At 37.3% G+C, this 24,499-nt stretch overlaps 3 protein-coding genes across 3 annotated transcripts; 2 read left to right on the plus strand and 1 right to left on the minus strand.

Moving 5' to 3' along the window:
• Window positions 1-4,806: 4,806 nt before the first annotated feature.
• Window positions 4,807-10,300, plus strand: LOC131307227 (uncharacterized). Its single transcript, XM_058333630.1, has 6 exons — window positions 4,807-5,260; window positions 5,476-6,711; window positions 8,340-8,419; window positions 8,709-8,973; window positions 9,602-9,863; window positions 9,949-10,300. Exons 2-5 carry the CDS (start codon window positions 5,961-5,963, stop codon window positions 9,859-9,861), a joined length of 1,356 nt encoding a protein of 451 aa, XP_058189613.1. The 5' UTR covers window positions 4,807-5,260; window positions 5,476-5,960; the 3' UTR covers window positions 9,862-9,863; window positions 9,949-10,300.
• A 2,332-nt stretch (window positions 10,301-12,632) lies between these two features.
• On the minus strand, window positions 12,633-16,211 carry LOC131307229 (protein TIC 20-I, chloroplastic-like). Its single transcript, XM_058333633.1, has 3 exons — window positions 16,040-16,211; window positions 14,137-14,317; window positions 12,633-13,454 (listed from the first exon to the last, which is right to left on the minus strand). The coding sequence occupies exon 3, from the start codon at window positions 13,357-13,359 to the stop codon at window positions 12,793-12,795; it is 567 nt and encodes a 188-aa protein (XP_058189616.1). The 5' UTR covers window positions 13,360-13,454; window positions 14,137-14,317; window positions 16,040-16,211; the 3' UTR covers window positions 12,633-12,792.
• Window positions 16,212-18,500: 2,289 nt separating this feature from the next.
• On the plus strand, window positions 18,501-23,446 carry LOC131307228 (heat shock 70 kDa protein, mitochondrial-like). The gene is made up of 6 exons (XM_058333632.1): window positions 18,501-18,722; window positions 19,919-19,995; window positions 20,316-20,394; window positions 20,490-21,056; window positions 21,395-22,015; window positions 22,540-23,446. The coding sequence occupies exons 1-6, from the start codon at window positions 18,648-18,650 to the stop codon at window positions 23,164-23,166; spliced, it is 2,046 nt and encodes a 681-aa protein (XP_058189615.1). The 5' UTR covers window positions 18,501-18,647; the 3' UTR covers window positions 23,167-23,446.
• The last annotated feature ends 1,053 nt before the right edge of the window (window positions 23,447-24,499 follow it).

Here is a 24,499-nt window from a genome sequence, read left to right on the forward strand (position 1 = left end):
TACCAGCGCTCCAACAGGTGGAGTGCCAAAAATTTTTGGCACTCCACTTTTGGAGCACCGATAGTAGTAATTTTCGGAGCGCCAAAATCAATCTCCTTTCATTTTTCGAAAGTCTATGTCAACTTTTGTTTTCGCCGCGCCAGCTTATGGAACAAATGCAACTTAAATAAGTTGAAAAAAATAGACTTTTTCCAACTTGTACCGCATGCAAATAAGCTCCGAAGCTCATGTGTTATTTTTTTTTTTTAACAAAAATGTTAAATACAAATGTCAATATATAATACATGTGTTATTAAAATACTTTCACATCAATTTCATAAGAAGTAGTTGGAACCACTATTTGACTAATCCTTCAGTCCAATATTCAATGGTTTGATCAGTTCCTGAACAATTGCACCTTATTCTCTTTATCATCATTTATTTATATTTCTCTAATATACAAGTATTAACGAGAAACTTGGCTAGTAATTTTTACATGTTCAAACTAAACTGACTGTAACTCTTCTCTTGAATTTTTTACACTCTCTATGAATTCTAGTTTCTACTTTCTAGGAGTATGATTTGGTTGTCCACTTGTCCGGCCGGCTTAACTCTACATCAAGATATTATGGGCAATGTATGAGAATGACGTTACGGGAAAAAAATCAACGTGGAACATCTACTTTTCAAATGACGTTAGACCAAATTTTGTCATCCGTTGAGATTCGACAAGATATAAGATGGAATATTCTATTTTCTTTTTTTTTTAAATCAGAAGAAAATTTTGTTAATGAAACTTCAATAAGGCCACATCGAGCAGGGAGGGAATCTATCTTTTAAATCAGCTTTGTGGTGTCAAACAAATTAGCGGTTCAACTATGAAGTCAAGAACAACTTGACGAAGAGAAATGTGAAATTACGTTCACCATTTGGGTCAAGGGTACGTACTTGATATAGCAATTTCATAATGTGCTTTAAATTATAAATGGACTATATTGACTTTTGTCTTCTCACATCGTTAATTATTACACATAATAAGTACTTCCAATTATCTCAATTTTAGATTGCGGATGTATTTTGATACCCGGGATATGAACAAAGAAGGACTTTGATAGATAAAACAACACACCAAGACATTAAAAAGAGGGCTACTTCACTAAGAATGATAACATGTGAATTGAAACTAATGGGATGGATGTCAATTATCAAAAACGACTCGATCACTGAGTCCGCCCCGTGGGAAAAAAATTGTCCTAGAAGGGATGCGAAGAAATATTTGAAACCCCTCTCGAACCATTCTACAAATTTCGAATTCCATGTTCGAAAGAGAATCTCGATGTGGCAGTATACACGTAGCCCCATACCAGATCCTCTAACTAGGTACCGCTTTTTTTCCTACCAAATCGGAGGCAGTCAAGAATGTAATGTCAAAAGAACCAACGATGGTGAAAGAAGAGCAGGAGTAGGACGGTATTGGCAAAACAAATATTTATTTTAAAAGAGGTAATAAATACAATAAATTAGGGGAGTCTTAATTATTCATCTTCAAATCTCATACAACTTAAGTATTCATCCTCCATTTTTTGAACAGTTATAATTTCATCCCTGTTTTTTTTTATACCAAAAGTGCCCCTATACCAAAAACTGCTCAAATCAAGCCCTTTCCGGTCATTTTTTTTGCCTATTTCTCGCGGGTGCCCTTAAAATCACGTTCTGAACACATTGAGCGGCTCGGATTATCGAAATTCAATCGGAAAATGGGAGAAATGGGGAGGTCCTTATTTTAACTAAAATAAGGACCTCCTTATTTGAAAATAACTGTATATATATATATATATATATATATATATGTACACACACACACACACACACACACACACACACACACACACACCAGAAAATGAGACCAAAACATAATCTTTCCCATCCCGTCCCACGATTTCCGTTCAATCCCTAAAATTATGGATCCCAAAAATTCGGGTGGGATTATATATAAGTAAGCATCTCTCTCTCTCTCTCTCTCTCTCTCTCTCTCTCTCTCTCTCTCTCTCTCTCTCTCTCTCTCTCTCTCTCTCTCTCTCTCTCTCCAAAGTCCTCCATAAACAGCCGCCACCATTCACATGTCCTCCGGTGGGCGGCGATCCACTCGTCGTCCGATGTCTTCCGCTCTATCGCCGCCGTTTCCCTCCTCCCTCTCGCCGATCAATCATCCTCCGTCGTCATCAATGAAGCCGACAGAAATCTCCCTTCAGTACCGTTGCTGTTGACCGATTCCCTCATCCCTTTCACCAATCAATCATCTTCTATCGTCAATGAAGTTTAACGAAGAAGTGGGCGTTATCGTTGTCGCCGAAGCAAATCTTTAAGATGTAGTGATTTGAAGTTTTTTTTTGTTTATATGGTTTGGGTATTCATGGTTTATTAACCATGAATCAACGATTGAATATTTATGTTTTTTTTTCTCGTCTTGTTCGTTGATTTTTTTAATTTATGACTTGTTTGGGTATTTTTACCATGATTATTAATGAAGGTTTCCATGACGATACACAGATTGAATGGTTTTTTGTTTATTTGAACCATTTACCATGAAATATTTGTTCGAATCATGGGATATTAATCGTGTCCACGTAGTAATCGTCATGGTACTTTAACCATGTAATGTCATTGTAATTTAAACATGTAACGGTTTGAATATGTCATGTTATATATATTTTTTACGGTAATTTAGCTATGTTCCATTTAATAAGATCAATGAAAAATATGACTTTCTGTTATTTGGTTGGCCAACTCGAAGAATGAAGAAAAAATATAAATATGTGGTCAACTTATCATGTTATATTCCTAAAAATAAGTAATCAATCATATTGAAATTTACCAAATCCCATTGAATTAGGAAAATAATCCAATCCAATCCCACTAAATTGGAAAAACAATCAAATCCAATCCCACTAAATTAGGAAAGCAATATAACATTGAATTAGGAAAATAATCCAATCCAATCTCACTAAATCGGGAAAACAATTAAATCCAATTCCACTAAATTAGGAAAGCAATATAACATAATATATGTATATCATAGTGAAAAGGGTAAGAAAGATAATTCACACACTAAAAGGATGAAAACATAAGTATGAAAAAAGGGCGGGATGAATTCTTACATGACATAGATAAAGAGGATGAATATTTAAATATTCCTACTTTCATACATGCTAAACACCACATTATTATTTTAATGTGATCATGTTGGTTCATGCGCCATACTTAGCCGGTCTCATCTCTTTTTTCCTTTTTATTTTTTAATTCGGTTAGATTCTTCAGTTATATATTAGTATAATTCAACTGGACAAATTTTTTTTATGGCCTTGTTACTAGTATTTTTTTCCCCTTCTTGGGCACTAAGTCAAAACAAACAGTAGCTGACAATTTTTTTCAATTACTTTATTTACGGCTATCAATTGCATATGAAAGATTGGGAGTCAAATGGGAGCACGACAATAAGTAAAGAGGCTTACTGCTTTGAACTAGCAAGTTTTATTCCCACTATTTAAAAAAAAAAAAAACGAATATGTGGAAGTTTGCTCGATCGCTAAGTTAATGTTTAAAATTAATTTGAGATGTTTGTAAAGTAGTGCAGACAGCCGGTTATATACGAAAAACATACTTAGATCAAAGTGCAAAAAAATATGATATCTCATGTCTATGGCTTCGTAAATTGTAATTCTATGAATGAGTGTGCAATCATGTCAAAACTACAAGGACTAATAATATAATTTACAGTCATACAAGTACATCTGGTCAACAGCGATAAAATTTAAGTAGAGTGTACCAAGTCGCGCAACACGAAAACCTTCTCAAGGGTCTCCATATTGCGCTAATGAACTACAAATGTAGGACGCTTTGGTATGCTCAATCGAATTTTTTTCATCGTCATGCGAACCGTCCAATTTGTAAGGTATGGTGAGTAGCTCGTTCAGGAAAAAATTTGAATTGATCGAATGCATTAGCCCTTTGGGCAAACGACATTGATTATAAGAAAATAGATGGTCAATATCATTCAAAAAAAAATGTATTGCAAGACAAATCTATCTCGATCATATAAATAGTAATATCTGGTTACAATATTTTTTGATACACGTCAACAACTTCTACACATTTAACAGTTCAAATCACCATGAAAAAAAATTCAGCTAATCAGGTCCAGAGAGTGTATAAGTCAAAAAAGAAAGAAAGACTAAAATACCATCCCATGGTATAAGGGCATCCACATCTCTCTTTATTCTCCTCTTTAAACTAAATTAAAGAGCCAAATTAAGAAAAAACATCCAAAACCCCCTTTATTAGTCTCTCTTCCTTCCTCTCTCTACTTTGAAGAAATTTTAGTTTTGCTACAGTAGCTCGTTTGGATAGACGAGCTACTGTTTACTTGCCTCTAATTTTTATATTGTTTCTCTCTCTTTCTCTCTTGTAATTGTTGTGTACCAGCGCCAGCGGTTAGAGACAAGGGCGGTCAGAGACAAGGGAGACTGGGAGAGTTTTTTTTTTTTTTATATCAGAAGGAAGAGTTAAATGGAGTATTTAATTGAGGTGGATTTGATTATTTATTGAGAGAAGAGTGAGAGTAAAGAGTCTGATGCAATAGTTATTTTAAAAGTAGATAGCTATAGTAATAAAGTGACATTTTAAAGTGTAAATTGGTCCAAAATGTAAAAAGTCCTGTGCGGATGCTCTAACTAGGTGTCAGGTGACATGCTTCTGTAAATCCATCACGAAAAAGAGGAAAAAACATCCACCACCAACCGGTAAAATATGTTGGAAGCAATCCGAGTTGTCTAGATTCGCTGGTGATCCATCATCATCCATGACTCATCAACTAACACATGCACTACCCTTTTAGTAACTCTAAAACCTCAGAAAAATTGTCAGATAATACCCATTTCTAATCCATGATTGGCAGTTTCATTGGACATACCATGCCGTACATCAGATTAAAATAATCCTAGTCCTGGTTTTGAAGTTTCCACGAAACTGCACTACATGTTGAACGCCTTGAGTAGTTTTTTATTGTTTTGTTTTCCTTCTTGTTCCATCTGGAGGTAGTATTTCTCAGGCGTTTTCTAATTGGGCTTTAATTACGAATCTATCTATATCTGGGTGTTAAAAGCTTGGAACGACCGTCCTTGGATCAGAAACATCCTTTTCTGAGTTCTTTCTGGGGTTTGATTTCTTGTTCTGATTTGGGTCTTCTTTGTTGGCTTGCCGTTCCTCAAGGGTCCTGGTTGAGGTAAGCGCTGACGCTTTCTTCTTTGTTGGTTAATTTATCTTTTGGTTGATTATGGGTTCTGTTTGATTTTTAAGAGTAATACTCAGTTGTTTTTTTTTTGGTTTTTGTTTGGGGGGGGGGGGGGGGGGGGGGGGGGGGGGTAAAACCCCTGGTGGGTTTTGGTTTGGGATTTGATTTGATGCTAAAAACGTGGAATTATAATGTTAATTTTTCAGGTTAGTGTGGTGGATTGGAAAATCTTGGTGGGGTTTAAGGGGGTTGTTGCTGTTTGGTGGATTGATAAGAAGGGATTTTATTGAGATGTGCAGAGTTGGTTCATTCCTGTTTTGATTTGTCAATTTGTTCATTATCGCCGTCTGTGATACGGGATTTGATTCGAGAGGGTTGGCAAGAGACTATTTTTGATGCTGAATTGGTGTGTTTCTGTTTGATAATTGAAGGATTTGGTTACATATTGAGATCTGCAGAGTTGGGTCAATCTTCTTGCGAATTGGTCCGGTTGGATTTGGTATCACCATTGCCATCTCTGGTACCGAAATTGATTCCAGAGGGTTGAAAACAGACTGTTTTGACGCTTGAAATTGAAACTTCTTGAAAATTGAATGTGAGTGTTATAGTTGGGCTCAGTTCTGTTGTATAGAATCTTCTTATCCTCGTTGTGGTTATTCTGATCAGTGACTAAAAAATAGACTCGGGAATTATGGCATTGCCTCTGGAAGAACTAAACCTTGATGGAGAAGTAGAGGGAGAGGAAATGTTGACAGAACGCGCACCTCTAAAGGAGAGTCGGCTTTATAGGACTAGTTTCCCGGGTGCTGTGAGAAAAAGAGCCTATATTTTCGATGGGGAAGGGAATTACTATAACAAGGATTGGGATCTTGTAGAGGGTAGAGGGAATGAATTTTGTTGGTACCATGTGGAACTTCCCAAAGGCAATCAAAAACTTTCTCAATCCGCTCAATACCTCATTGATGTTCTTTGCCCTCCCCTAAAACTCCAAGACATCCTCTCTCTGGTCAGCAACGGACCCTTTTGTGGGCATGTAGATGGTGCCCTTGTGTTTAGGGTTAACTCACCGGGTACTGCCTCGGGCAAATTTACATTCAGAATCGCTGCAAGAGTTACTGAGAATTCAGTGATTACAGTCTCTTTGGGCCGTGTCCCAAGATTGGGCTTCTCGCCTGTTGGTGAGTCTCTTCTTTCAGAGATTCCAAGTGTGGAGAGTCCAAATCATGTGAGAGGAGAGAAGGAAAAGGGTGGGATTGTGATTGGGGAGCATGTTCTTGAATTTTTGTTGACTATGAATCATTCTGAGGAAGCGGATAATCCTGTGCCGAAATCTGTTGCGAAACTCGTCATTCATATTATTGACACACATGTAGATCATATCCAAGATATCGTGACCAAACTTGAGATTGACCTGGATGGGGTGGAGTTTGAATTGGATAGAGGTAAGCTTAATTAATGCAAACTTTAGGTTTCTGTATGCGCAAGTACTTATTTTCCATTTCATATATGTTCTTTTTGAGTACTGATAAATTTTATGAAGCATGCTGTGAGTTTCTATTCGATAGTCGCTATTAAAGATGTGAGACACTAGCTTTCATGGCGCATGATGTCCTTTCGATCTAGAACTACTTAATAAGATGCCCTCGATATTGTATTATGGCATGCCTAGGGTTGGACTTGGTTTTGTCATTACTACCTCAATTTTGGTAGCTATAATATACCCATTCCAGATTTCCATCTTGATATTGTAGATTGTATTTATTATTTAACAAGTTTCTCATGATAGTTAATTAGAAGGCCACCCCTTATGGTACAACATTTGCGACTGAACGAAACCTTGATGGACTGCTTCTCATGTTTCTTATAAGCTCTTTTGGATTGGAAAACTTCCACTCACAGAATTCATTTGTTACAATAATTTCCTGAGGAGTCAGATACTACTGTCCGGCTTTGACGAATGGTATCAGATCTTGGCACGTAAGAAAAGTCATGTTTCATTAAAGCAGTGTAGCGGAAGTAAGGGTGAAATGAATGAATCGTTTTACTAGAAAAGATGAAATTAAAGAGCAGCCATTATTAACAAGTCAGAAGTGGCACAAATTGTAGGGCAAAACTAGAAGAGAAAAGCCATTTGAGTGGTGTGGAGAAATTTGATCCGCGGGGAGGGTGTTAAAGAACTAAAGGAAGGTGAGAACGTGGGAGGAGGTGAAAAGAAGTGACACAACTTAGGATACGACTTTGGATAGATACAGTTCAAGAAATGGTGAATGCGGCAGGCGTTAAGTAATTAGGACAAAGGCTTGTTGAGTCGAGTTGGATAACTTTGTCTTTGCACAATCATGATGACGCTGCCACCATCAATACTGGTGCTATAAACTGTTGTTCGATCAGCATCACTATAAGATGTTTTACGTAAATATCAAGATAGAGATCAAGTTTTGGAGAATTTGAAAATTTTGAGACTGTTGTTGAAATGCCTTCTTGACAGATTCATACATTAACAAGGCCACACTGATCATACATTTTAATATTGACTTGAGTAGATAACGTAGATCTTTCCTTAATTAGTACAGTAACTTTAACGACCAGGAGTGTGTGCTTTCTAGCTCCTCCCATTTAATATGATCTATTGAGAGATCCAGTCCTTCACCCAAAAGCCTGAATGATTTCATAGTTCGTTTTTTCTGTCACTTCATCGTATAAGTCTATTTCTTATTTACGTCTTCTAATGTCAAGACAAGATTCGTTCCTTTAAAGGAGGATCTAATAAAGTACTGTTAGATTTCAGTTTTTTTTTCTTTTTAATCAATGATGATCTCATTCGCCTCTGATGTGGGAGGTGCAATAGTTAATGACAATAATTGACATCCTAAGATCATATGCATTAGCTTCAGATTTGGCTTTAACTGGTAAAATCGTTAAAAAGGAAACGGTGTGGTTAGATTGAAAAGAAGTTGCTTCCACATTCTGTTATTTTATTTCTCAACTTGAACTCCTATTCCTCTTTTTTTGGATGTGCATTATTTTTTATGCGTTGTTTGATTGCACCATTTTGTTGGGATCATTGCAGGTGGTTTTGCTTTGAAAAAGCAAATGCTAGATGACAGAAGATTTCCTAAAATGCATCTTGACTTACAGCGCCTCTTGCAGGTAATGTCCATCCTCTATGGCATGGCATGAGTGGAGAAACATAAAGACATAACTTCAGTACATACTCACGAAACATATGGCTGTGGTAGTTTATTCATGGCTTGCAAAACGGGTCATGTTTCCTATTCCTTTTCATCCAAAGAGTTGTGATCAATGAGCTTCTCATAATTCTCTGATGTGACCTCTTGTCATGTGATTATCCCTTATATAGGTCAAAGAATTTTGAAATAAAAGCACACAGCTACACGTTCTTGTGGATTTTACCCATTGTAATCCGACGTGGATGCAGGTTATTGCACATGGGGAGCAAGTATTTCCACGAGTCAAGGAGAAGTGCGCTTCAAAACACTGGTTTGCCCATGAAGACATCAGTTCACTTGAGGAGTTAATCAGTCGCCTCAGGAGGCTAAAGGAGAATGTTGGATTCATAGCCAATCGAGTCACAGCAATTCAAGCTGGTCTAGACAGCTGGCAGGCCGAGCAAATAAATAGAAAGCTATACTATCTCTCGTTCCTTTCGATCATATTCCTCCCTCTATCTGTAGTGACTGGAGGTTTAAGATCTTTCTTCGACCCTATGCTCTCTTTTTTAATACTATTCTGTGTAAAATTTGACTTGTTTATCTAGAATTGAAAAAGTAGGGTGCCAACACATTTGGTAGATGTTAAGTTTACATATCAAATAGACATCTTTTAAAAAGATTACAAATATCTTTTTATCCCAAGGATAAGCAATTGCGTAATGTTAGTATCATGAAGAGAAGGGCGGCGCGCCTCTCCGCTCATGGGGGTGGGTGAGGTTGCGTACATCCAACAACATCCAACCTTCTCCAGACCGTGCAGTGGCTAGCCCATTGGTGTTATGTAGATATAACAACTACTTTTGCTAAATAAATATCATTGAACTAAGATTTTTGGGCGTTGGCTGAATGGTTTAAAAAATCCCATTTTGACATCCTAATGTGTCCCAAACATGCTCCTAGCATGTTGTCAGCATGTCTAAGTAAAATAATTGTACGTAAGGATTAGACACACTTTTAGGCGTGCCCAACATGTGTCTGTGTCCGACACTAGTCAGACACCTATGCGCAAGGCTAGTAGACATCTCCGTGCTTCTTATCTTTCTAGAGAGGGAGAACCATTCAAAGTGAATCACTTTTTTTTTTTGCTTTCTTTAAACAGTGTTTGGGATGAACGTAGGAGGAGTTCCTTGGACGGAGCAAAGAGATCCGAAGCTGAAGGATGGTTTCCGCAATGTCATCTTTCTATGTTTTGCAATGCTGCTTTTTGTTCTTTTGTGCTTCATTGTCCCAGCTATTTATACACGTGTAGCTGCTTGGCGGAGGAAAAGAGAGATAAGGAAAAGCTGGTCTCTCAACAGGAAGCCGTTCCTCAGGAAAAGCCTAGGAAGCGAAGAAAGAGGAGGTTACCTTCGGCTTTGAGGGTACATGCTCTGCTCTTAAATTTTTCTATTATGTGGAATACTTGCTTTGGTTCCTGCTTAATCATGTTGTGTTTTCTTACTTCAGGACTGATGTTTTCTTACTTCACGACTGATGTTCATTGTCTTTACTTCATTTGGTTTGATTCAAGATGCACTTTTCCCAGACTCAGATCATCAATTTTGCTTAACCTTTCACTAGAGATGTGAATCAATAGTGAGCACTTTCTCTCATTAGGTCTGGTGAAGAGATGGAACTGCATAGTGGAAGCTCAGCATCTTGCATGGTTAGATTTTTTTTGTCCTTTTCCCCTTTCTTGAATTCATTGTTTTTTTGTACATGTTTTTTGTATTTTCATCTTACAAAATGCGAACATGAAGATTTGTACAATGATTCATTTTTGCACAAATTTCTTACAACAGGCATTCTTTGACTCTGAGCCTTTTTTTCCTTGTAATTCAGTTGCGCTACGATTTCGAATATTCTTAAATGGTTACAACTGCAAATGGTCGTCCAGTTTTAACTGCTAAAAACTCTCTCCAACCTCGGGGAAAAAAAGAATCAATGCAGCCAAACTGGTGTCATGTACAATTTCCACTACGTATTTGTATATCTCTTGCAGTACGGAAGTATTTTCCCCCGAACATGCAGAATCCTTGCAGAAATTTTGAAGAAACTAATACATAGTGAAAAACGATAAAATTTCGTTATACAAATTGGATTTTGGAAAATGGAATGCAAATTCAGCTGAGTTAGTGAGAAATCAGTTTTGGAAAGGTCCACCTTATTGAATGAAAACTTTTCTTCATTAGCACCATGCCTAGAATACCATATCGATGAAGTTCAGGTAGCTTGGATTCAACATGCTCATGGATCCAGGCTTTGGCCATGGCCATGGCCATGTGCAGTGGTAGATGTGGATTGGATATTAGCAGATCTAGCATAATTCAGTCAGAATTCACAAAGCTTGAGTTTGTGCAACCGATGGTGGAGATTCATAAATTGAGTTGCTATCACAGAAATGAATAAGACATGGAGTTATTAGGAAACGTTGGACTATCGTCGCGCAATTCGTAACTCAAATGTGATTGATTAGTGCAGGGAGATTTTATCACTTCAGCGGGTGATCTTTTATCAAGGTGATCTTTTGTCAAAGAAATACAACAATGATTAATGTTCTGTTGATCTATTAGAGCATCCGCAGTAGAATAAGCAAATGTATCAATTTAGAGGTTGCTAAAGTTAGCAATGTCAAATCTCATATTGGTTATTTTTTGTCCATAACAAAACCAATAGGCCCTTCAAACTTTTTCCCTTAATTTCACACATATTTTTTGAAAAAACAGTTTTTAAACAGTTTTTGAAGAAAAGGATACAGTTGTGTAAAAAAAACAAATTTTCAAAAACACACTCTGTTCACTTAAAAATTGTAAATACAGTTTTGAGAAATTTTAAAAGAACAGTATTTACACTAACAGTTTTGAAAATTTAAGAACTATAAATAGAGTTTTTAAAAAATAGATTTTGAGTAAAAAAAGAATTTTGAAATCTCAAAAACCATTTACCAAAAAAAGTTTTTAAAAAACAGTTTTGTGTAAAAGAGTTTTGAAAACAGTTTTGAAATTTCAAAAACAGTTTTTTTTAAAACACACTTTATTTACTTACAATTTTTGAAAAAAAGTCTTTTGTAAAAAAAAAAGTTTCTGAAAAAAAAGGGAAAAAAATCTGAAAATACAGTTTTTAAAAATTACTTTTTGAAAACATTGTTGACAGAGAGAAAAAAGGGAAGAATGAAGGCCTTGTTCGTTTGCGAGTTTTGAGTATTTTAGTTTGGGTAGTGGGTGGAAAGAGAAATAAGGTAATGATTGAAGATAGAGGTAATGAGTAGAGAGAGAAATGAAAGTAATAATTGAAAAAATAGGGTAATGATTGGAGAAAGATATAGAATAATGATTAGAAAACAAAGTTAAGTATATAAACGAACAAAGCCAAGGTTTTTGTGTAATGATGGTATACTTAATTGAGAGAGAAGATTTGGTTATTTGCAAAAGGTTGCTAGCTTTGATTATTCAAAGACCAAAATTTGATGAGTTGCTAAAAGGTTGCTAAATTTGATTATTCCAATATAAGCACTTTTTTGAGCAAACATTGTTAACCTTAGCAACATTTTGATTTTGATTATTCCACTCTGGATGCTCTTAGTAAGTAGCAATTAACACTTATGGAAGTTTGCGTACCATTAAAAAAAAAGGGGTGATGAAAACTCGACTTAAAATCGATGCAATGAAAAATTACAACTTCCCTTATCTTGACGCAAGAAAAACTTTTAATTCCATGTACACTTCTTTACGCGAAAGAATTGTCTAAACAAATAAGGCATTGATTCACATAGTTGAACGATGGCATTGCGAAGAATTGAAATCAATATTGACACGACACAGATTTCTGGCTATATCGGGCCTAAACTATTTTTGTTTTAAACCAAACAGCGAAAATTTATTGAATTAAGACATTTGCCAAAGACGACATTTGTTGAGGAGTGTGAAGTGATGGGTTAAGCCACACGTGGATCAATAAGAAGTGAATTCGAGATCGAGACAAGACCTCATAGGTGCACTCTATTAAGCACTCGTTTTCTAGGGTTTCATTATGTATTGGGAGGCAAATACGTCTGATTTAGCCAAACTCAAAACAAATCTAGTACTTGCATAAAACACCCAGAAAAGCAGAATATGCAACAGTAGGGAGAATCAACCTTAAAACGAGAGACATAAACACATCGAAATTGTACCTACACATTGATATTTAGAACTTCGTTCATAGTAACCAAAAAATGTCATTTGTAATAACCTCCCCAAGAAAAAGCAAAGCCTCACCATAAGAGCCATATGCTAGTATCCTACATCTCCGAATGATCTAAAGTTGTCTCGCTCAGTACAGGAATTTCGAATGATTTAAAGCTGTCTCGCTCAGTACTGGAATTTCAACATACGTCCCAATTATGGAGGAGCCCATACATACCAACACCGTCAAGACGTGGACAACTCCAGGAGCAATCCAAAAATGCTGATAACCGGTTCTGCCCCCATAGAATGCAAACAGTAAGAAACTGCTCACCATCTCTGTAATCTGAAAGGCATTCTCCAGTATCATGGACATCACCGTATTGAACCTCAAGAAATGGGGATGTTTCTTTCTCCTCACCACACCGAAATATGCAGCGATAAAATATAGCATAACAAAACTTTTCGCCAATTTGTCAAAAACCCGGTAAAATCCAGATGTCAAGAACTTGAATTGCTCCAAGCATGGGTAGAGACTACAAGCTGCTTCCCAATACTTCGATGTATCCCGGAGGGATATGAGATATGGGATGCATGCCAGAATTCTCCACCACCACATAACCTTCTCTCCTTTTGAAGCAGGGTCAGGAATATGCCAAGGCATCTTCTCCATGGAAGTTCTTGGAGGGGCCAGAAAAGGTTGCTTCTTCTGCATACATATTGTGGGTATGGTACTACGTGAAAGGCTACCATCCTGACCACTTAAGAGCGGTGGTAATGCACCCGCAAGATGCAGAAGAGGAGTTTTTCCTGCGATATGAATTCATGATATTCTGCAAAAACTTTTCATGGAAAAGAGCTAACTCACTCACACACACGCACATGCTCACGCATATGTATATACCCATATCCATGTCTTTTCGCATTAAGCATTTCCATATCCGGGGGAAAAAATGCATATCCATAAACATGTTAACATTTCTTTCCGCTTTAGCTTCTGGTACAGAACCATCCTTGTTAGTTGTTACCATTGCTGTTAACCTATCATGGTTCTATTTTCCTTATGAAAAAAGGGTCAAGATGAGGCCCATCCCAACAATCCCAGCGTACCATACCGTACATATATTAGATATATGCAGTATTGCAACATAATTTGCCTTTAGATATATGCATTATGTAAGCTGAAAGCTTGTACCAAATTAATTTCAAGCCTAGCTTGACTAAGATGCATAATGCCGACCAGAACGGGAAAAAAACATCACTTATTGGGGACCAAAGCCGTACAGTCCTTGTTTTTACTTTGGAAGAGCGTATAGTCCTTTGTTTAATCATATAATTTGCGCTAAGCTTTTTACAGTAAAAAATTGAAATAAATATCAAACATCCAAACATTAAAAATCACTCCAACAAATAAATACTGAATCTTATTTAAAAAATGCAACTTAAATGAAACAAACGAGAGATCATCAACTTGACAACAGCATTGACATACCAATGGAAGACTGCAATGTTAGCTCTTGACAAGGTCTCCATGAACTCCTAATGCTTCGATATGAAACACCGGAAGGCAGAGGAGGGATGCCACAATATGGACCTGAGAAACAGGACTTTGAGTTGAATGCCTAGGGGTAAACACCCGGAGTGACCAAAGAGCATCCATTTAGAATCATGTTCTGGCAATCAAAACAGAATATATGAATGTGTATATATACCAGATCAAGATACAGAGTATTTGTCAGCAGGAGTTAGAAAAAAATAACTGAAAGAAGCAAATCTCCAGCTCTGTATCCAAGACTTGTGAGACCGACAGCCCAAAAAGTATTTATTGGAGAATAACTACCACCCTTTTGAAATCACTAATTAGTGTCCAATCCCTAAATGGAAAAGAAACTTGAGCTCGTACGACATGTTTGGATCTTGAATTTGTTCAGGGAATTGAATGTGAAAGCCAACTAAATTAACCTCGCATAGCTATTTTTTTCCCCTCCAATAATTTCGGAGAAAATGGAATTTTTAACTAATAACTATTCATTCTCATATCTCACCAAACGCAACAAATGGTTTAGCTTCGTTGAAATCATGTTATTCTCTTATCTCCTTAAAATCGTCTGAGTCCTACCAAGCAATTCAATAATTCATGGAAACAGTCACAAACACAATTTTTCTACAGCTTTGACACCAATTCTTTAAGTCTCTCACCAAGACATTGATGAAAGCAACATATTTCAAAGTATTTTACGCTAAATCGTAGACTTCTACGTACACAGAGCACTCTAATTCCATAATCACCGAGTTTAAGTGAGTTTCTATCGTAACATCCAAACCCCCATCTATCTGTACTCTTAGGCTTTTATCGGAAAATAAATTAAACACAAACCCCCATTTCTCTCTATCCCTCTCTCTCCCTCCCTCTCTCTGTGATCACCTGAAGACCTCATTTTGCAATGACACCCTTCACCCTCCCCAAGCTAAAAATCATCCAACGTCGAAGGAGCCCTAAACAACGCCGGTCTCACCTCCAAAATCAAAGCCACCATTCCTTGCAATACCGATATCTCATTCTCCCCTGCTTCGACATATTCAAAAAAAAAATTCTCCCCTGCTTCCCAGTCCCCTACCCTCCGTTGGCAACTTACAGTTCAAGATCACCGCCTCTCTGTGATCACCTGAAGACCTCATTTGGCAACGATACCCTCCACCCTCCCGCGCTAAAAATCATCCAACGAGCCCTAAACAATGCCGGCCTCACCTCCAAAATCAATGCCACCATTCCTTGCAATGCCGATATCTGATTCTCCCCTGATACCCAACCATCTCCCCTTACGACTCAAGATCACTGCAATCGAAAATCATCCAAGTCCACCGCTCCAATGATTTCCCCTTCACCATCAACATCTACCCCTTCCTCTCCCTCTACAGAAATACAAATTTTCCTTTTGATTTGCATTTTTCGACGACAAAGGGGAGAATTATGCACCGATTCGTGATGGAGAGAATGGGTATATGAACATGTTTGATGCGACCTTTTTTTGTGTGTGGTAAGCAACAGTTTTATTCCAAACAAACCAACACAGGTAACATCAGGGCATTCCCTGCAAATAGAATCTACCAAATGGATCATCCCCGTGATCCACACAGAAAAGCAGGCACGACCCACTATCTATTTGCACTAACATTTAGCACTTTAGAAGGAATGTTCCATGCTTGACAAAAAGACCAACTCCTATAGCTATTTCTAAATTCTTCCATGTACAAATCAACTTATCAGAGTTGGGTTTATACTATAATAATATTGCTAATAGGCTTGGAAACTCGATAATTAGGGAAGAAGAAGAAGATAAAAAAAAAAATCTCCGGCACTGGAGCATTAAATTCGAATAAAACGTTTTTCGTACCTTTAGGTTTCAAGTTACCTCCAACTGGTCGACTAGCGATCGACGCATTGAGAAATGATTTCCCTCATCTTCGTCTTCGATGGGGAAATGGAGGTTGGGGAGGGATTAGGGATTAGGTGTAGTTGGTGCATGTGAGGAATACTGACGAGGGGTTCAGATATGGTGGAGATAAACTGGAGTACTAGTTTGTGGGTTTTATGATTTTATCTAGTGTGGTCAAGGCCTAGTTTTGTATTATAAGCCAAATGATTTATTTTTTTGTCCTTTTTGAATTTTTTTTTGAGAATTATTATTTCGTCATGACGAGAGGAATGTAAAAAGTAAAAAATTATAATTGAAATCTAATATTTTTTAGATAAAGACGAAAAATTGGCTTATTTGCTTGTTTTCGTCTTTCTTCAAAAAAAAATTGAATTTCGATTGTAATTTTTTACTTTTTAGATTTTTCTTGTCATGACAAATCAATAATTCTCAAAAAATTAACAAATGTGAAAAAAATTTAAATAAAAACAAAAAAATAAGTCATTTGACTTATAATGCCAAACTAGGCCGTTTTATAGATGTTGTTGGCAAAGAGATACGGAGTACTTAGAAATTTTGTTGTTGGAAAATATATTTTCTAGAGGATTTAAGTTGGGACAGAGGATATAATCGTAAAGTTTTATTTGGAATTATTTTAGAAAAACACTTATTGTGCTTTCATTTTTAACAAATCAACTACTATGGATTTAGAGTGTGTTTCCGCTATATTTGTTTTGCTTCAAGATAATAACAATAGACAATAGTAAGTTATTTCCGCTAAATAATATTTTAGCCGATGTATGCAAAGAGAATAACCTGCATAGAATTCCATGAAACGTGAAACTCTAGTTCATTTTTAATTAGGGAAAACCCTCTTTTTTTAAGAAAAGTGTATTGAAAATTGTCCTGTTGGGCCTCTCCCCAACCGAAAAGGGCTGAAAATGATAATATCGGGCTTGAAATAGTATTAAGCCGAAGGATTTATATTGAGAAAATGCTAGGGCGGTCCCAATTTCCAATTTCATAGCTCTTGGGATCCTCTTCAAGTAAGTCAATAGTTCACTGGGTCCCTCACAAAAAACATCCCGTGCGCCTAGATCATCTCCAATGCACCCTTTATTTCTCTTTTTGAGAGGACCATTTTTGGAAAAAATACAATTCTAATCCCTCCGTTTGAGAGGATCAAATTTTTTTTCAACGGAAAAAGCATATTCATTAATCAAACCATACGGCACCTACAGAATAATCCCGAATACAGATCAAGCAAGCCATACGGCAAATACAGATTTCCAAAAAAAACAGAGATACAGAGACACAATACATGAAAAGAATAAGAGACGAAACAAATGTCTAGCGCCTATGCACGAGCCATCGCTCACTTCTTCACACCGTCAACATGGATCGGCTAACGTGGAGCTAGTACCTAGACACCAACGTCTCGGGATGGCGGAGCTCCATATCAAAGATAATATTAAACCTGTGGAAATCAGTCACCCGATCTGGGTAAACTAGACCGGAACAAAACCCTGCAGGAATATCCACCGGGATGAGAATTGGAACAGCATTTGGACAGAAACTAGCCTAAATCCCAATGTATTTTATCAAATTTTGAAGGATGGGAAAAAAAATTAAAGGATTTCCACTTCAATTCATCATCTCCAAATCCTAATGTATTTTATCAAATTAATGTTGATACATTTATTTTTTTATTAAATTGATACCAATTAAAAGTTATTTACAATATCTACAAAATAAGGCCAATATTCAGTATGCCTTTTTATAAATTTAGAAAAATGATAATTTGAAATGTTTTGGAGGGAAAGTGGTGAAGTTCAACATTTGGAGTGAATTTTTAAACAAATAGAGGTAGAAATATTGGGTTGGAGTTAGATTTTCTCAAAATTGCTTTTGTAATAAAATACATTATTTTAATGCTCTCAAATGAAGGAATGGTGGCAAAAATAAAGTATTGGATTAGAGATGCTCTAAAAAGGTCTTAACTCATCTTATTTGCTCATTCCATTTTACCACCCCACTTACAAGAATTATCATAATATGTAAAATCTTGAAAAATAATTGCTTTTTGTTAATCGCCGCCTACTAAACAGACAATAATATACATATTATTTCAAATAAATTAATTTTTATTTATATTTTACATATATCAATACACTTTCCTGGCAGCAATAGACTTTTCTCGGATCTCGACATACTCTTCCAATATATTTTATTTCCCACCATAGCATTTTCCAATATATTTTTTATTTTTTATTTTTGTAAATGGTGCCTTGGTTTGTTTTCTTTTTCTTTTTTGGTTTTTTAGAAATGGTGCTTTGTTTTTCTTTTATTTGAAATGGAAATGGGGTGCTTGGTTGACAAGCCAGACTAAACGTCTAGAACCTTCTTTCCACGTAGACTAAAAGCACACCACAAATATCCAAAATCTCTCTCTCTCTCTCTCTCGTGTTTGGCCATTTGCGCCTCCTTAAACCCTAATAGGGCCATAAAAACCTAAACCCCGATAAAACCCTCTACCCATTTTTCCGTTCCATTCTCCGGTCAATTAACTTTGATTTTCCACTGTAAAATGGCGGCCGCTGTGTTGCTCAGATCTCTCCGTCGCCGTGACCTCTCCGTCGCTTCTCTCTCTGCCTGCAAATCTGTACGTGCTCATTTACCACTGCACATCACAGTACCATACTGCCCTTCTATACGCATATATATATATATATATATATATATGTATCTCTAACCCTATAATTTGATATATATATGTATCTCTAACCCTATAATTTGATATAACCCTTTTGATCTCGGTCATTTGTACGATCTGGGTTCTCGTGATGGACACGAATCGTTTGATTTTTGTTTCGTGGTAGAGTTGATTGCTGAATTATTGTGTAGATTAGATTTAGTCTTTACGGAATCAAACCACGGGTAGTCTGGGGTTTTTAATCCTTTGCGCAGTAATTTTTTATCTCATGTTTCGATGCTTCATTATTGTGCTTTTAGTTTAGTTCGTTTCCTTTTTGTAGCGGGGTTTGTCAGGCTTGCAGTGGTTTTGGTAGAGAGTCCTGTTTCTGACTATTTTTATCTTTTTGTTTATCTGAAATTTCAATGCGTTTATTTGTGTTTAACTCTAAGCCCTGTGGATTCACCGGGTCAGAGGTGGGTTTGCCTTTAAAATTGTTTGGGAATTCATTTTTGGCTCTTGAATGCTACATTTGGTAGAGCCAGTTCTAAACCATAAGCTGATTGTCGTCTTTGAAAGGGCTTGTATTTTTAACATTTATTGCATGATTGCGCGCGTGTGATTTTTCGACTCTCTCTCTCTCTCTCACGCGCTTAATTTGTGTTTTTCTTCTCTATTGCTCTTCTGCAATTAGAGGGGGATTCTTTAGTTTGGATTTGTGAAATGTTGCTGACATAGAATGTAGGTGTTGTACTAGGCAATATTGCTGCATGTTATATGGATTGTTCCTTTCAAAGCTCTTGTGTTTAACTATTTTGTGGAATGGACTCAAGTTGTGTTCTTGCAATGAGGTACAAATTTTTAGGGTGTTAAGTCGTGTGATGTTAAGGCTTTTACGATTTGATTCTCCTGCATAGAAAGCAATATGCAAGATCACTTGGGTTGTTTCTTTGGATATTCATATGTATTAGATCGGGGTGGTGTGTGTGTGGGTGGGTGGGTGGGTGGGTATGTATTAGGGTTCTATACTGCATCTTCTTAATGCCCATACCTTGCATTATTGGTAAACAATTTAGATGAAGATTGTTGTGAGCATGCTCATTTTGATCAATTTGAGGGTAGTGTGATGCATATTGAATGTTTTGCTATTCTGTAACATTGTGCAGTTAACTGGAAATGCCAAGTCATCATGGGCTACCTCGCATTTAGGTAACAAATGGGCTAGTTTGGTCAGGCCATTCAGGTATGTCAGCTTAAACTGTATATGGTTGCGTGTTATATCATTTTTGTCTTCTTGATGCTACCATTTTAAAAAAATTTCTCGTTTGCCATTTTAGTTTTGTTTTTGTTTTGTTTTTCAATCATTACCCTACTTCTTTCTCCAATCATTACCCTATTTTTCCAATTATTACTTTCACATCTCTCTCTATCTCTCTCCAATCATTACCCCTATCTTCAATCATTACTCTATTTATCTCTCCACCCACTACCAAAACTAAACTAAACTAAACTCTCAACCAAACACAACCGTTGTCTTCTTGACTTATTTTCCTTCTGAAACAGTACGTATCCGGCTGGGAACGATGTCATAGGAATTGACTTGGGTACCACAAACTCATGTGTTTCAGTTATGGAGGGCAAGGTGAGTTTAATTTTAGTTTCAGATATTCAGCACCACTTTTTGGTAAAATTTGATGGCATTGTAAGAACCTGATTAACTTTTTCCATTTCCTGTAGAGTCCTAAAGTGATTGAAAATTCTGAGGGATCTCGGACCACACCATCAGTGGTTGCCAATAACCCAAAGGGAGAGCTTCTTGTGGGAACTCCAGCTAAACGTCAAGCTGTGACCAACCCATTTAACACAGTGTTTGGGACCAAGCGTCTCATTGGGAGACGTTTTGATGATCCCCAGACACAGAAAGAAATGAAAATGGTTCCATATAAGATAGTCCGGGCTCCCAATGGAGATGCTTGGGTTGAAGTCAGTGGGAAGCAATATTCTCCGAGCCAAATTGGTGCATTCATCTTGACTAAGATGAAAGAAACTGCTGAGGCGTACCTTGGAAGGAGTGTTACAAAGGCTGTGGTCACTGTACCTGCTTATTTCAACGATGCTCAAAGACAAGCTACGAAGGACGCTGGGCGAATTGCAGGCCTTGATGTGCAAAGAATCATCAATGAGCCTACCGCTGCTGCACTTTCCTACGGTTTGAACAATAAGGAAGGTCTTGTAGCAGTTTTTGACCTTGGTGGTGGGACTTTTGATGTTTCCATTCTAGAGATTTCCAATGGTGTTTTTGAGGTATGCATGTCAAGTTTGCTTTTAAAACTTTGTTTGTAACTAGGGGAAAGAAAGAGAAGAGAAATGTTTGGGAAAGCTAATTATTTTATGTTGTGTGGTTTTTAAGAGGAAATGAAAGTAAAGTAAAATGGATAGTGGGAGCTTTCTTTGAAGCTGTTTGGCATTTTCCCCTTGTTTTCCTTCCCATTTCTTCCTTCGCCCTTTCCACTGGCAACCAAACAGGAGAAGAGCAAAATTTGTTATTTCCTCTCCTTTCCATTTCTTTTTATAACTTCCAAACACAGAGCGGTACTTGAGTTTTTATTCAGGTGTATACACGATAACTCTCTTACATACAGGTGAAAGCAACGAATGGTGACACATTCTTGGGGGGAGAGGACTTTGACAATACTCTGCTGGAGTTCTTGGTGGGTGAATTCAAAAGAACTGAGGGAATCGATCTATCAAAGGATAAGCTGGCTCTCCAGAGACTTAGAGAATCTGCGGAGAAGGCTAAGATTGAACTATCGTCAACATCCCAGACTGAGATCAACCTTCCATTCATCACAGCCGATGCCTCTGGTGCAAAACACTTGAACATTACCTTGACCAGATCGAAATTTGAGGCTTTGGTAAACAACTTGATTGAAAGGACTAGGAACCCATGCACAAACTGTGTGAAGGATGCTGGCATAAGTACCAAGGATATCGACGAGGTTCTTCTTGTGGGAGGAATGACCCGTGTGCCAAAAGTGCAGGAAATTGTGTCCCAAATATTTGGTAAGAGCCCAAGCAAAGGTGTAAACCCTGACGAGGCTGTTTCTATGGGAGCTGCCATCCAGGGTGGTATTCTCCGGGGAGATGTTAAGGAGTTGCTTCTCCTTGATGTCACTCCTCTTTCGCTTGGTATTGAGACTCTGGGCGGTATTTTCACCAGATTGATCTCTAGGAACACAACCATTCCAACAAAGAAAAGCCAGGTGACCCTTCGATCTGTAAACTCAAACCCATTGTTCTTGTTATTATTATTATTTTTGCTTGTTATTGCGCGGAACTTAGTGCTTGAATAGCTATCTCATGGTCATTGAATGAGGCATCTGAAACTTTGAAATTTGCATTAGAATGGTATAAGGGTATTGTAGAAAAAATATTCTTCTTAAGGAGCACAGAGGTGGACTTGACACAGACATGCAGAATTTTGTTTTTAAAAAATTAGGCACCGACACGATATAAGAAGTATTCACGAGCTATACAGGGCAATTGTGACCGTTGCCCAACTTCTTGAACCTAACTTGTCCTTGTGTGTTGCCAATGTGTATAATCCAAAAAGAACCATGTTTGGTGCCCGACATGTGCCCGGAGTGTACTTTCTCCGTCTCCGACACTGATATGTGAGGTGTATCTGTGCTTCTCTTAGCAGTTCTATAAGTAACTTTATCAACCAGACCTGTTACAGCTTGTGGAAGATTCTAAGGTGCTATTTATGGGTTTCTATTTTTCTCAGGTGTTCTCAACTGCAGCTGACAACCAAACTCAGGTGGGTATAAAAGTAGTTCAAGGGGAGCGCGAGATGGCGGCTGATAACAAGCTCCTTGGTGAGTTTGATCTTGTGGGCATTCCACCAGCTCCTAGAGGCATGCCTCAGATCGAAGTCACGTTCGATATTGATGCCAATGGAATCGTTACTGTATTTGCGAAGGACAAGGCCACTGGAAAAGAGCAACAGATTACAATTAAGGGTACGGGAGGTCTTTCGGAAGATCAGATTAACAAGATGGTCAAGGAAGCTGAGATTCACGCCCAGAAGGATCAAGAGAGGAAAACTCTGATTGATCTTAGAAACAGTGCGGACACCACCATTTACAGTATCGAGAAGAGCTTGAGTGAGTACCGGGACAAGGTGCCAAGTGAGGTGGCTTCTGAGATTGAGTCTGCTGTTGCCGATTTGAGGATTGCAGTGGGGAAGGATGACGTTGATGAGATTAAGGCGAAACTTGATGCTGCGAATAAAGCAGTTTCAAAGATTGGACAGCACATGTCTGGAGATTCCACTGGTGGCGCTGCCTCTGGAGGCGGCTCTGAGGGTGGTGACCAAGCTCCTGAGGCGGAGTACAAGGAGGCAAGGAAGTAGGTAGCGAGGCAGTTAAAAATGCATAACAATGAGAGAATTCTTTTTAGTGTTGAACAGTTTAGGATCTAAAACTTGGGGGACTAGGTGTATTGCAAGTCCCTAATTTTTGGGATAATTTCGGTGCGTATTGAACCTATATTGATGGGTAGAGATTGCAGAAGAATTTTTCCTGCTGAAAGTCTAGATATGTTTGGTGGTCAGATGATTGTTGCCTATGGTATTCTCTGAAGATTACCCTTCTGAATACGTATTATTTTCTGCTATGGAGTATCTTTTTTAACTTGACCTTTCATTGAAAATTACTTCATTAACGACGTGTTTTTGTTTTTGTTTTTTTTTTTGCGTGGCTTTTTGGCCTCCCAGTGGACCTATTCGAATGGGTTATGTAATATAGCCTTAGAGCTGTTTTGTATGAAATTGGTCATATCTTTTAGAAGAGGGAATCTTTTTCACAGCTCCGCCTTAATAATTGTTTAGAGCACTAATTGCGGCCGTCTAAAAATATTTTGGGTGGTTCGGATGTTAATAAAAAAATTTGGAGAAAAGTAGGAAAAGTTTCATTAAAATTCAGACCATCCGAAACACTTTTGGACAGTTGCGATTTGTTGTTTCTATAAAAAAAATCTATTCACGGCAGAGCTGTGAATAAGTTTACCTTCTTTTAGAAACAGACACACTACAAACATACACACATGTATACCTAACATGATTCCAAATTAGAAAAAGTTCCCATCATTTTATAAATAAGAAAAAAGGTATCACTTGCACTAATCACTATCGGTAAAGAACAGCACTGTTGTGGTTGGATGTTGTGTACGTAGCATTATTTAATGACATTATACCACCACAAGTAAATACAAAAATAAATACACATGTCAAATTTGATAGGTCAATTGAAAAAGTTAAAGCAAATCCGTACATGTCTCGTGTTGAAGCCAAAATTTGGCATCAATAATGACAACCATCTACGCCCATGTGACAAACTCAATGCCGTTCTTAGTGCCAAATTTTGTATCAAAATATGAATGAGTTTTGATTCAATGGAATGGTTTGGATTGCCGATAGGAAAAAAAAATAAAAAATTCTCCTATCAAGTGTATGGATTCGAGATTGTACCAAATGGTGCAACCATGTTGTTATGTTTTGATTATTTACAACTATAGTATTAAAATCTGAATTTGACTATACCATTTTAAGGATGGTGAGGGTTTAAAAAAAACCCATACTACAACCGTTCCACTCATGTACAACTCTATATCTTAAAATGTTTGATGTAGTATCTTTTTTCCATCCCAAAATATTTGTCTGGTCTGCAAAACGGAATACACTTATT

This window comes from Rhododendron vialii, chromosome 11a, assembly GCF_030253575.1.
Source record: "Rhododendron vialii isolate Sample 1 chromosome 11a, ASM3025357v1".
NCBI lineage: Eukaryota > Viridiplantae > Streptophyta > Magnoliopsida > Ericales > Ericaceae > Rhododendron > Rhododendron vialii.

Bases quoted from the DNA above. Each gene is read 5' to 3' on its own strand.
- LOC131307227 (XM_058333630.1), top strand. From the start codon at position 5,961: ATGGCATTGCCTCTGGAAGAACTAAACCTTGATGGAGAAGTAGAGGGA. The intron at 8,420-8,708 runs GTAATGTCCATC...ACGTGGATGCAG, and splicing joins ACTTACAGCGCCTCTTGCAG to GTTATTGCACATGGGGAGCA. The intron at 8,974-9,601 runs GTTTAAGATCTT...TTCTTTAAACAG, and splicing joins TCTATCTGTAGTGACTGGAG to TGTTTGGGATGAACGTAGGA.
- LOC131307229 (XM_058333633.1), bottom strand. From the start codon at position 13,359: ATGCAGAAGAAGCAACCTTTTCTGGCCCCTCCAAGAACTTCCATGGAG.
- LOC131307228 (XM_058333632.1), top strand. From the start codon at position 18,648: ATGGCGGCCGCTGTGTTGCTCAGATCTCTCCGTCGCCGTGACCTCTCC. The intron at 18,723-19,918 runs GTACGTGCTCAT...AACATTGTGCAG, and splicing joins CTCTCTCTGCCTGCAAATCT to TTAACTGGAAATGCCAAGTC. The intron at 19,996-20,315 runs GTATGTCAGCTT...CTTCTGAAACAG, and splicing joins AGTTTGGTCAGGCCATTCAG to TACGTATCCGGCTGGGAACG.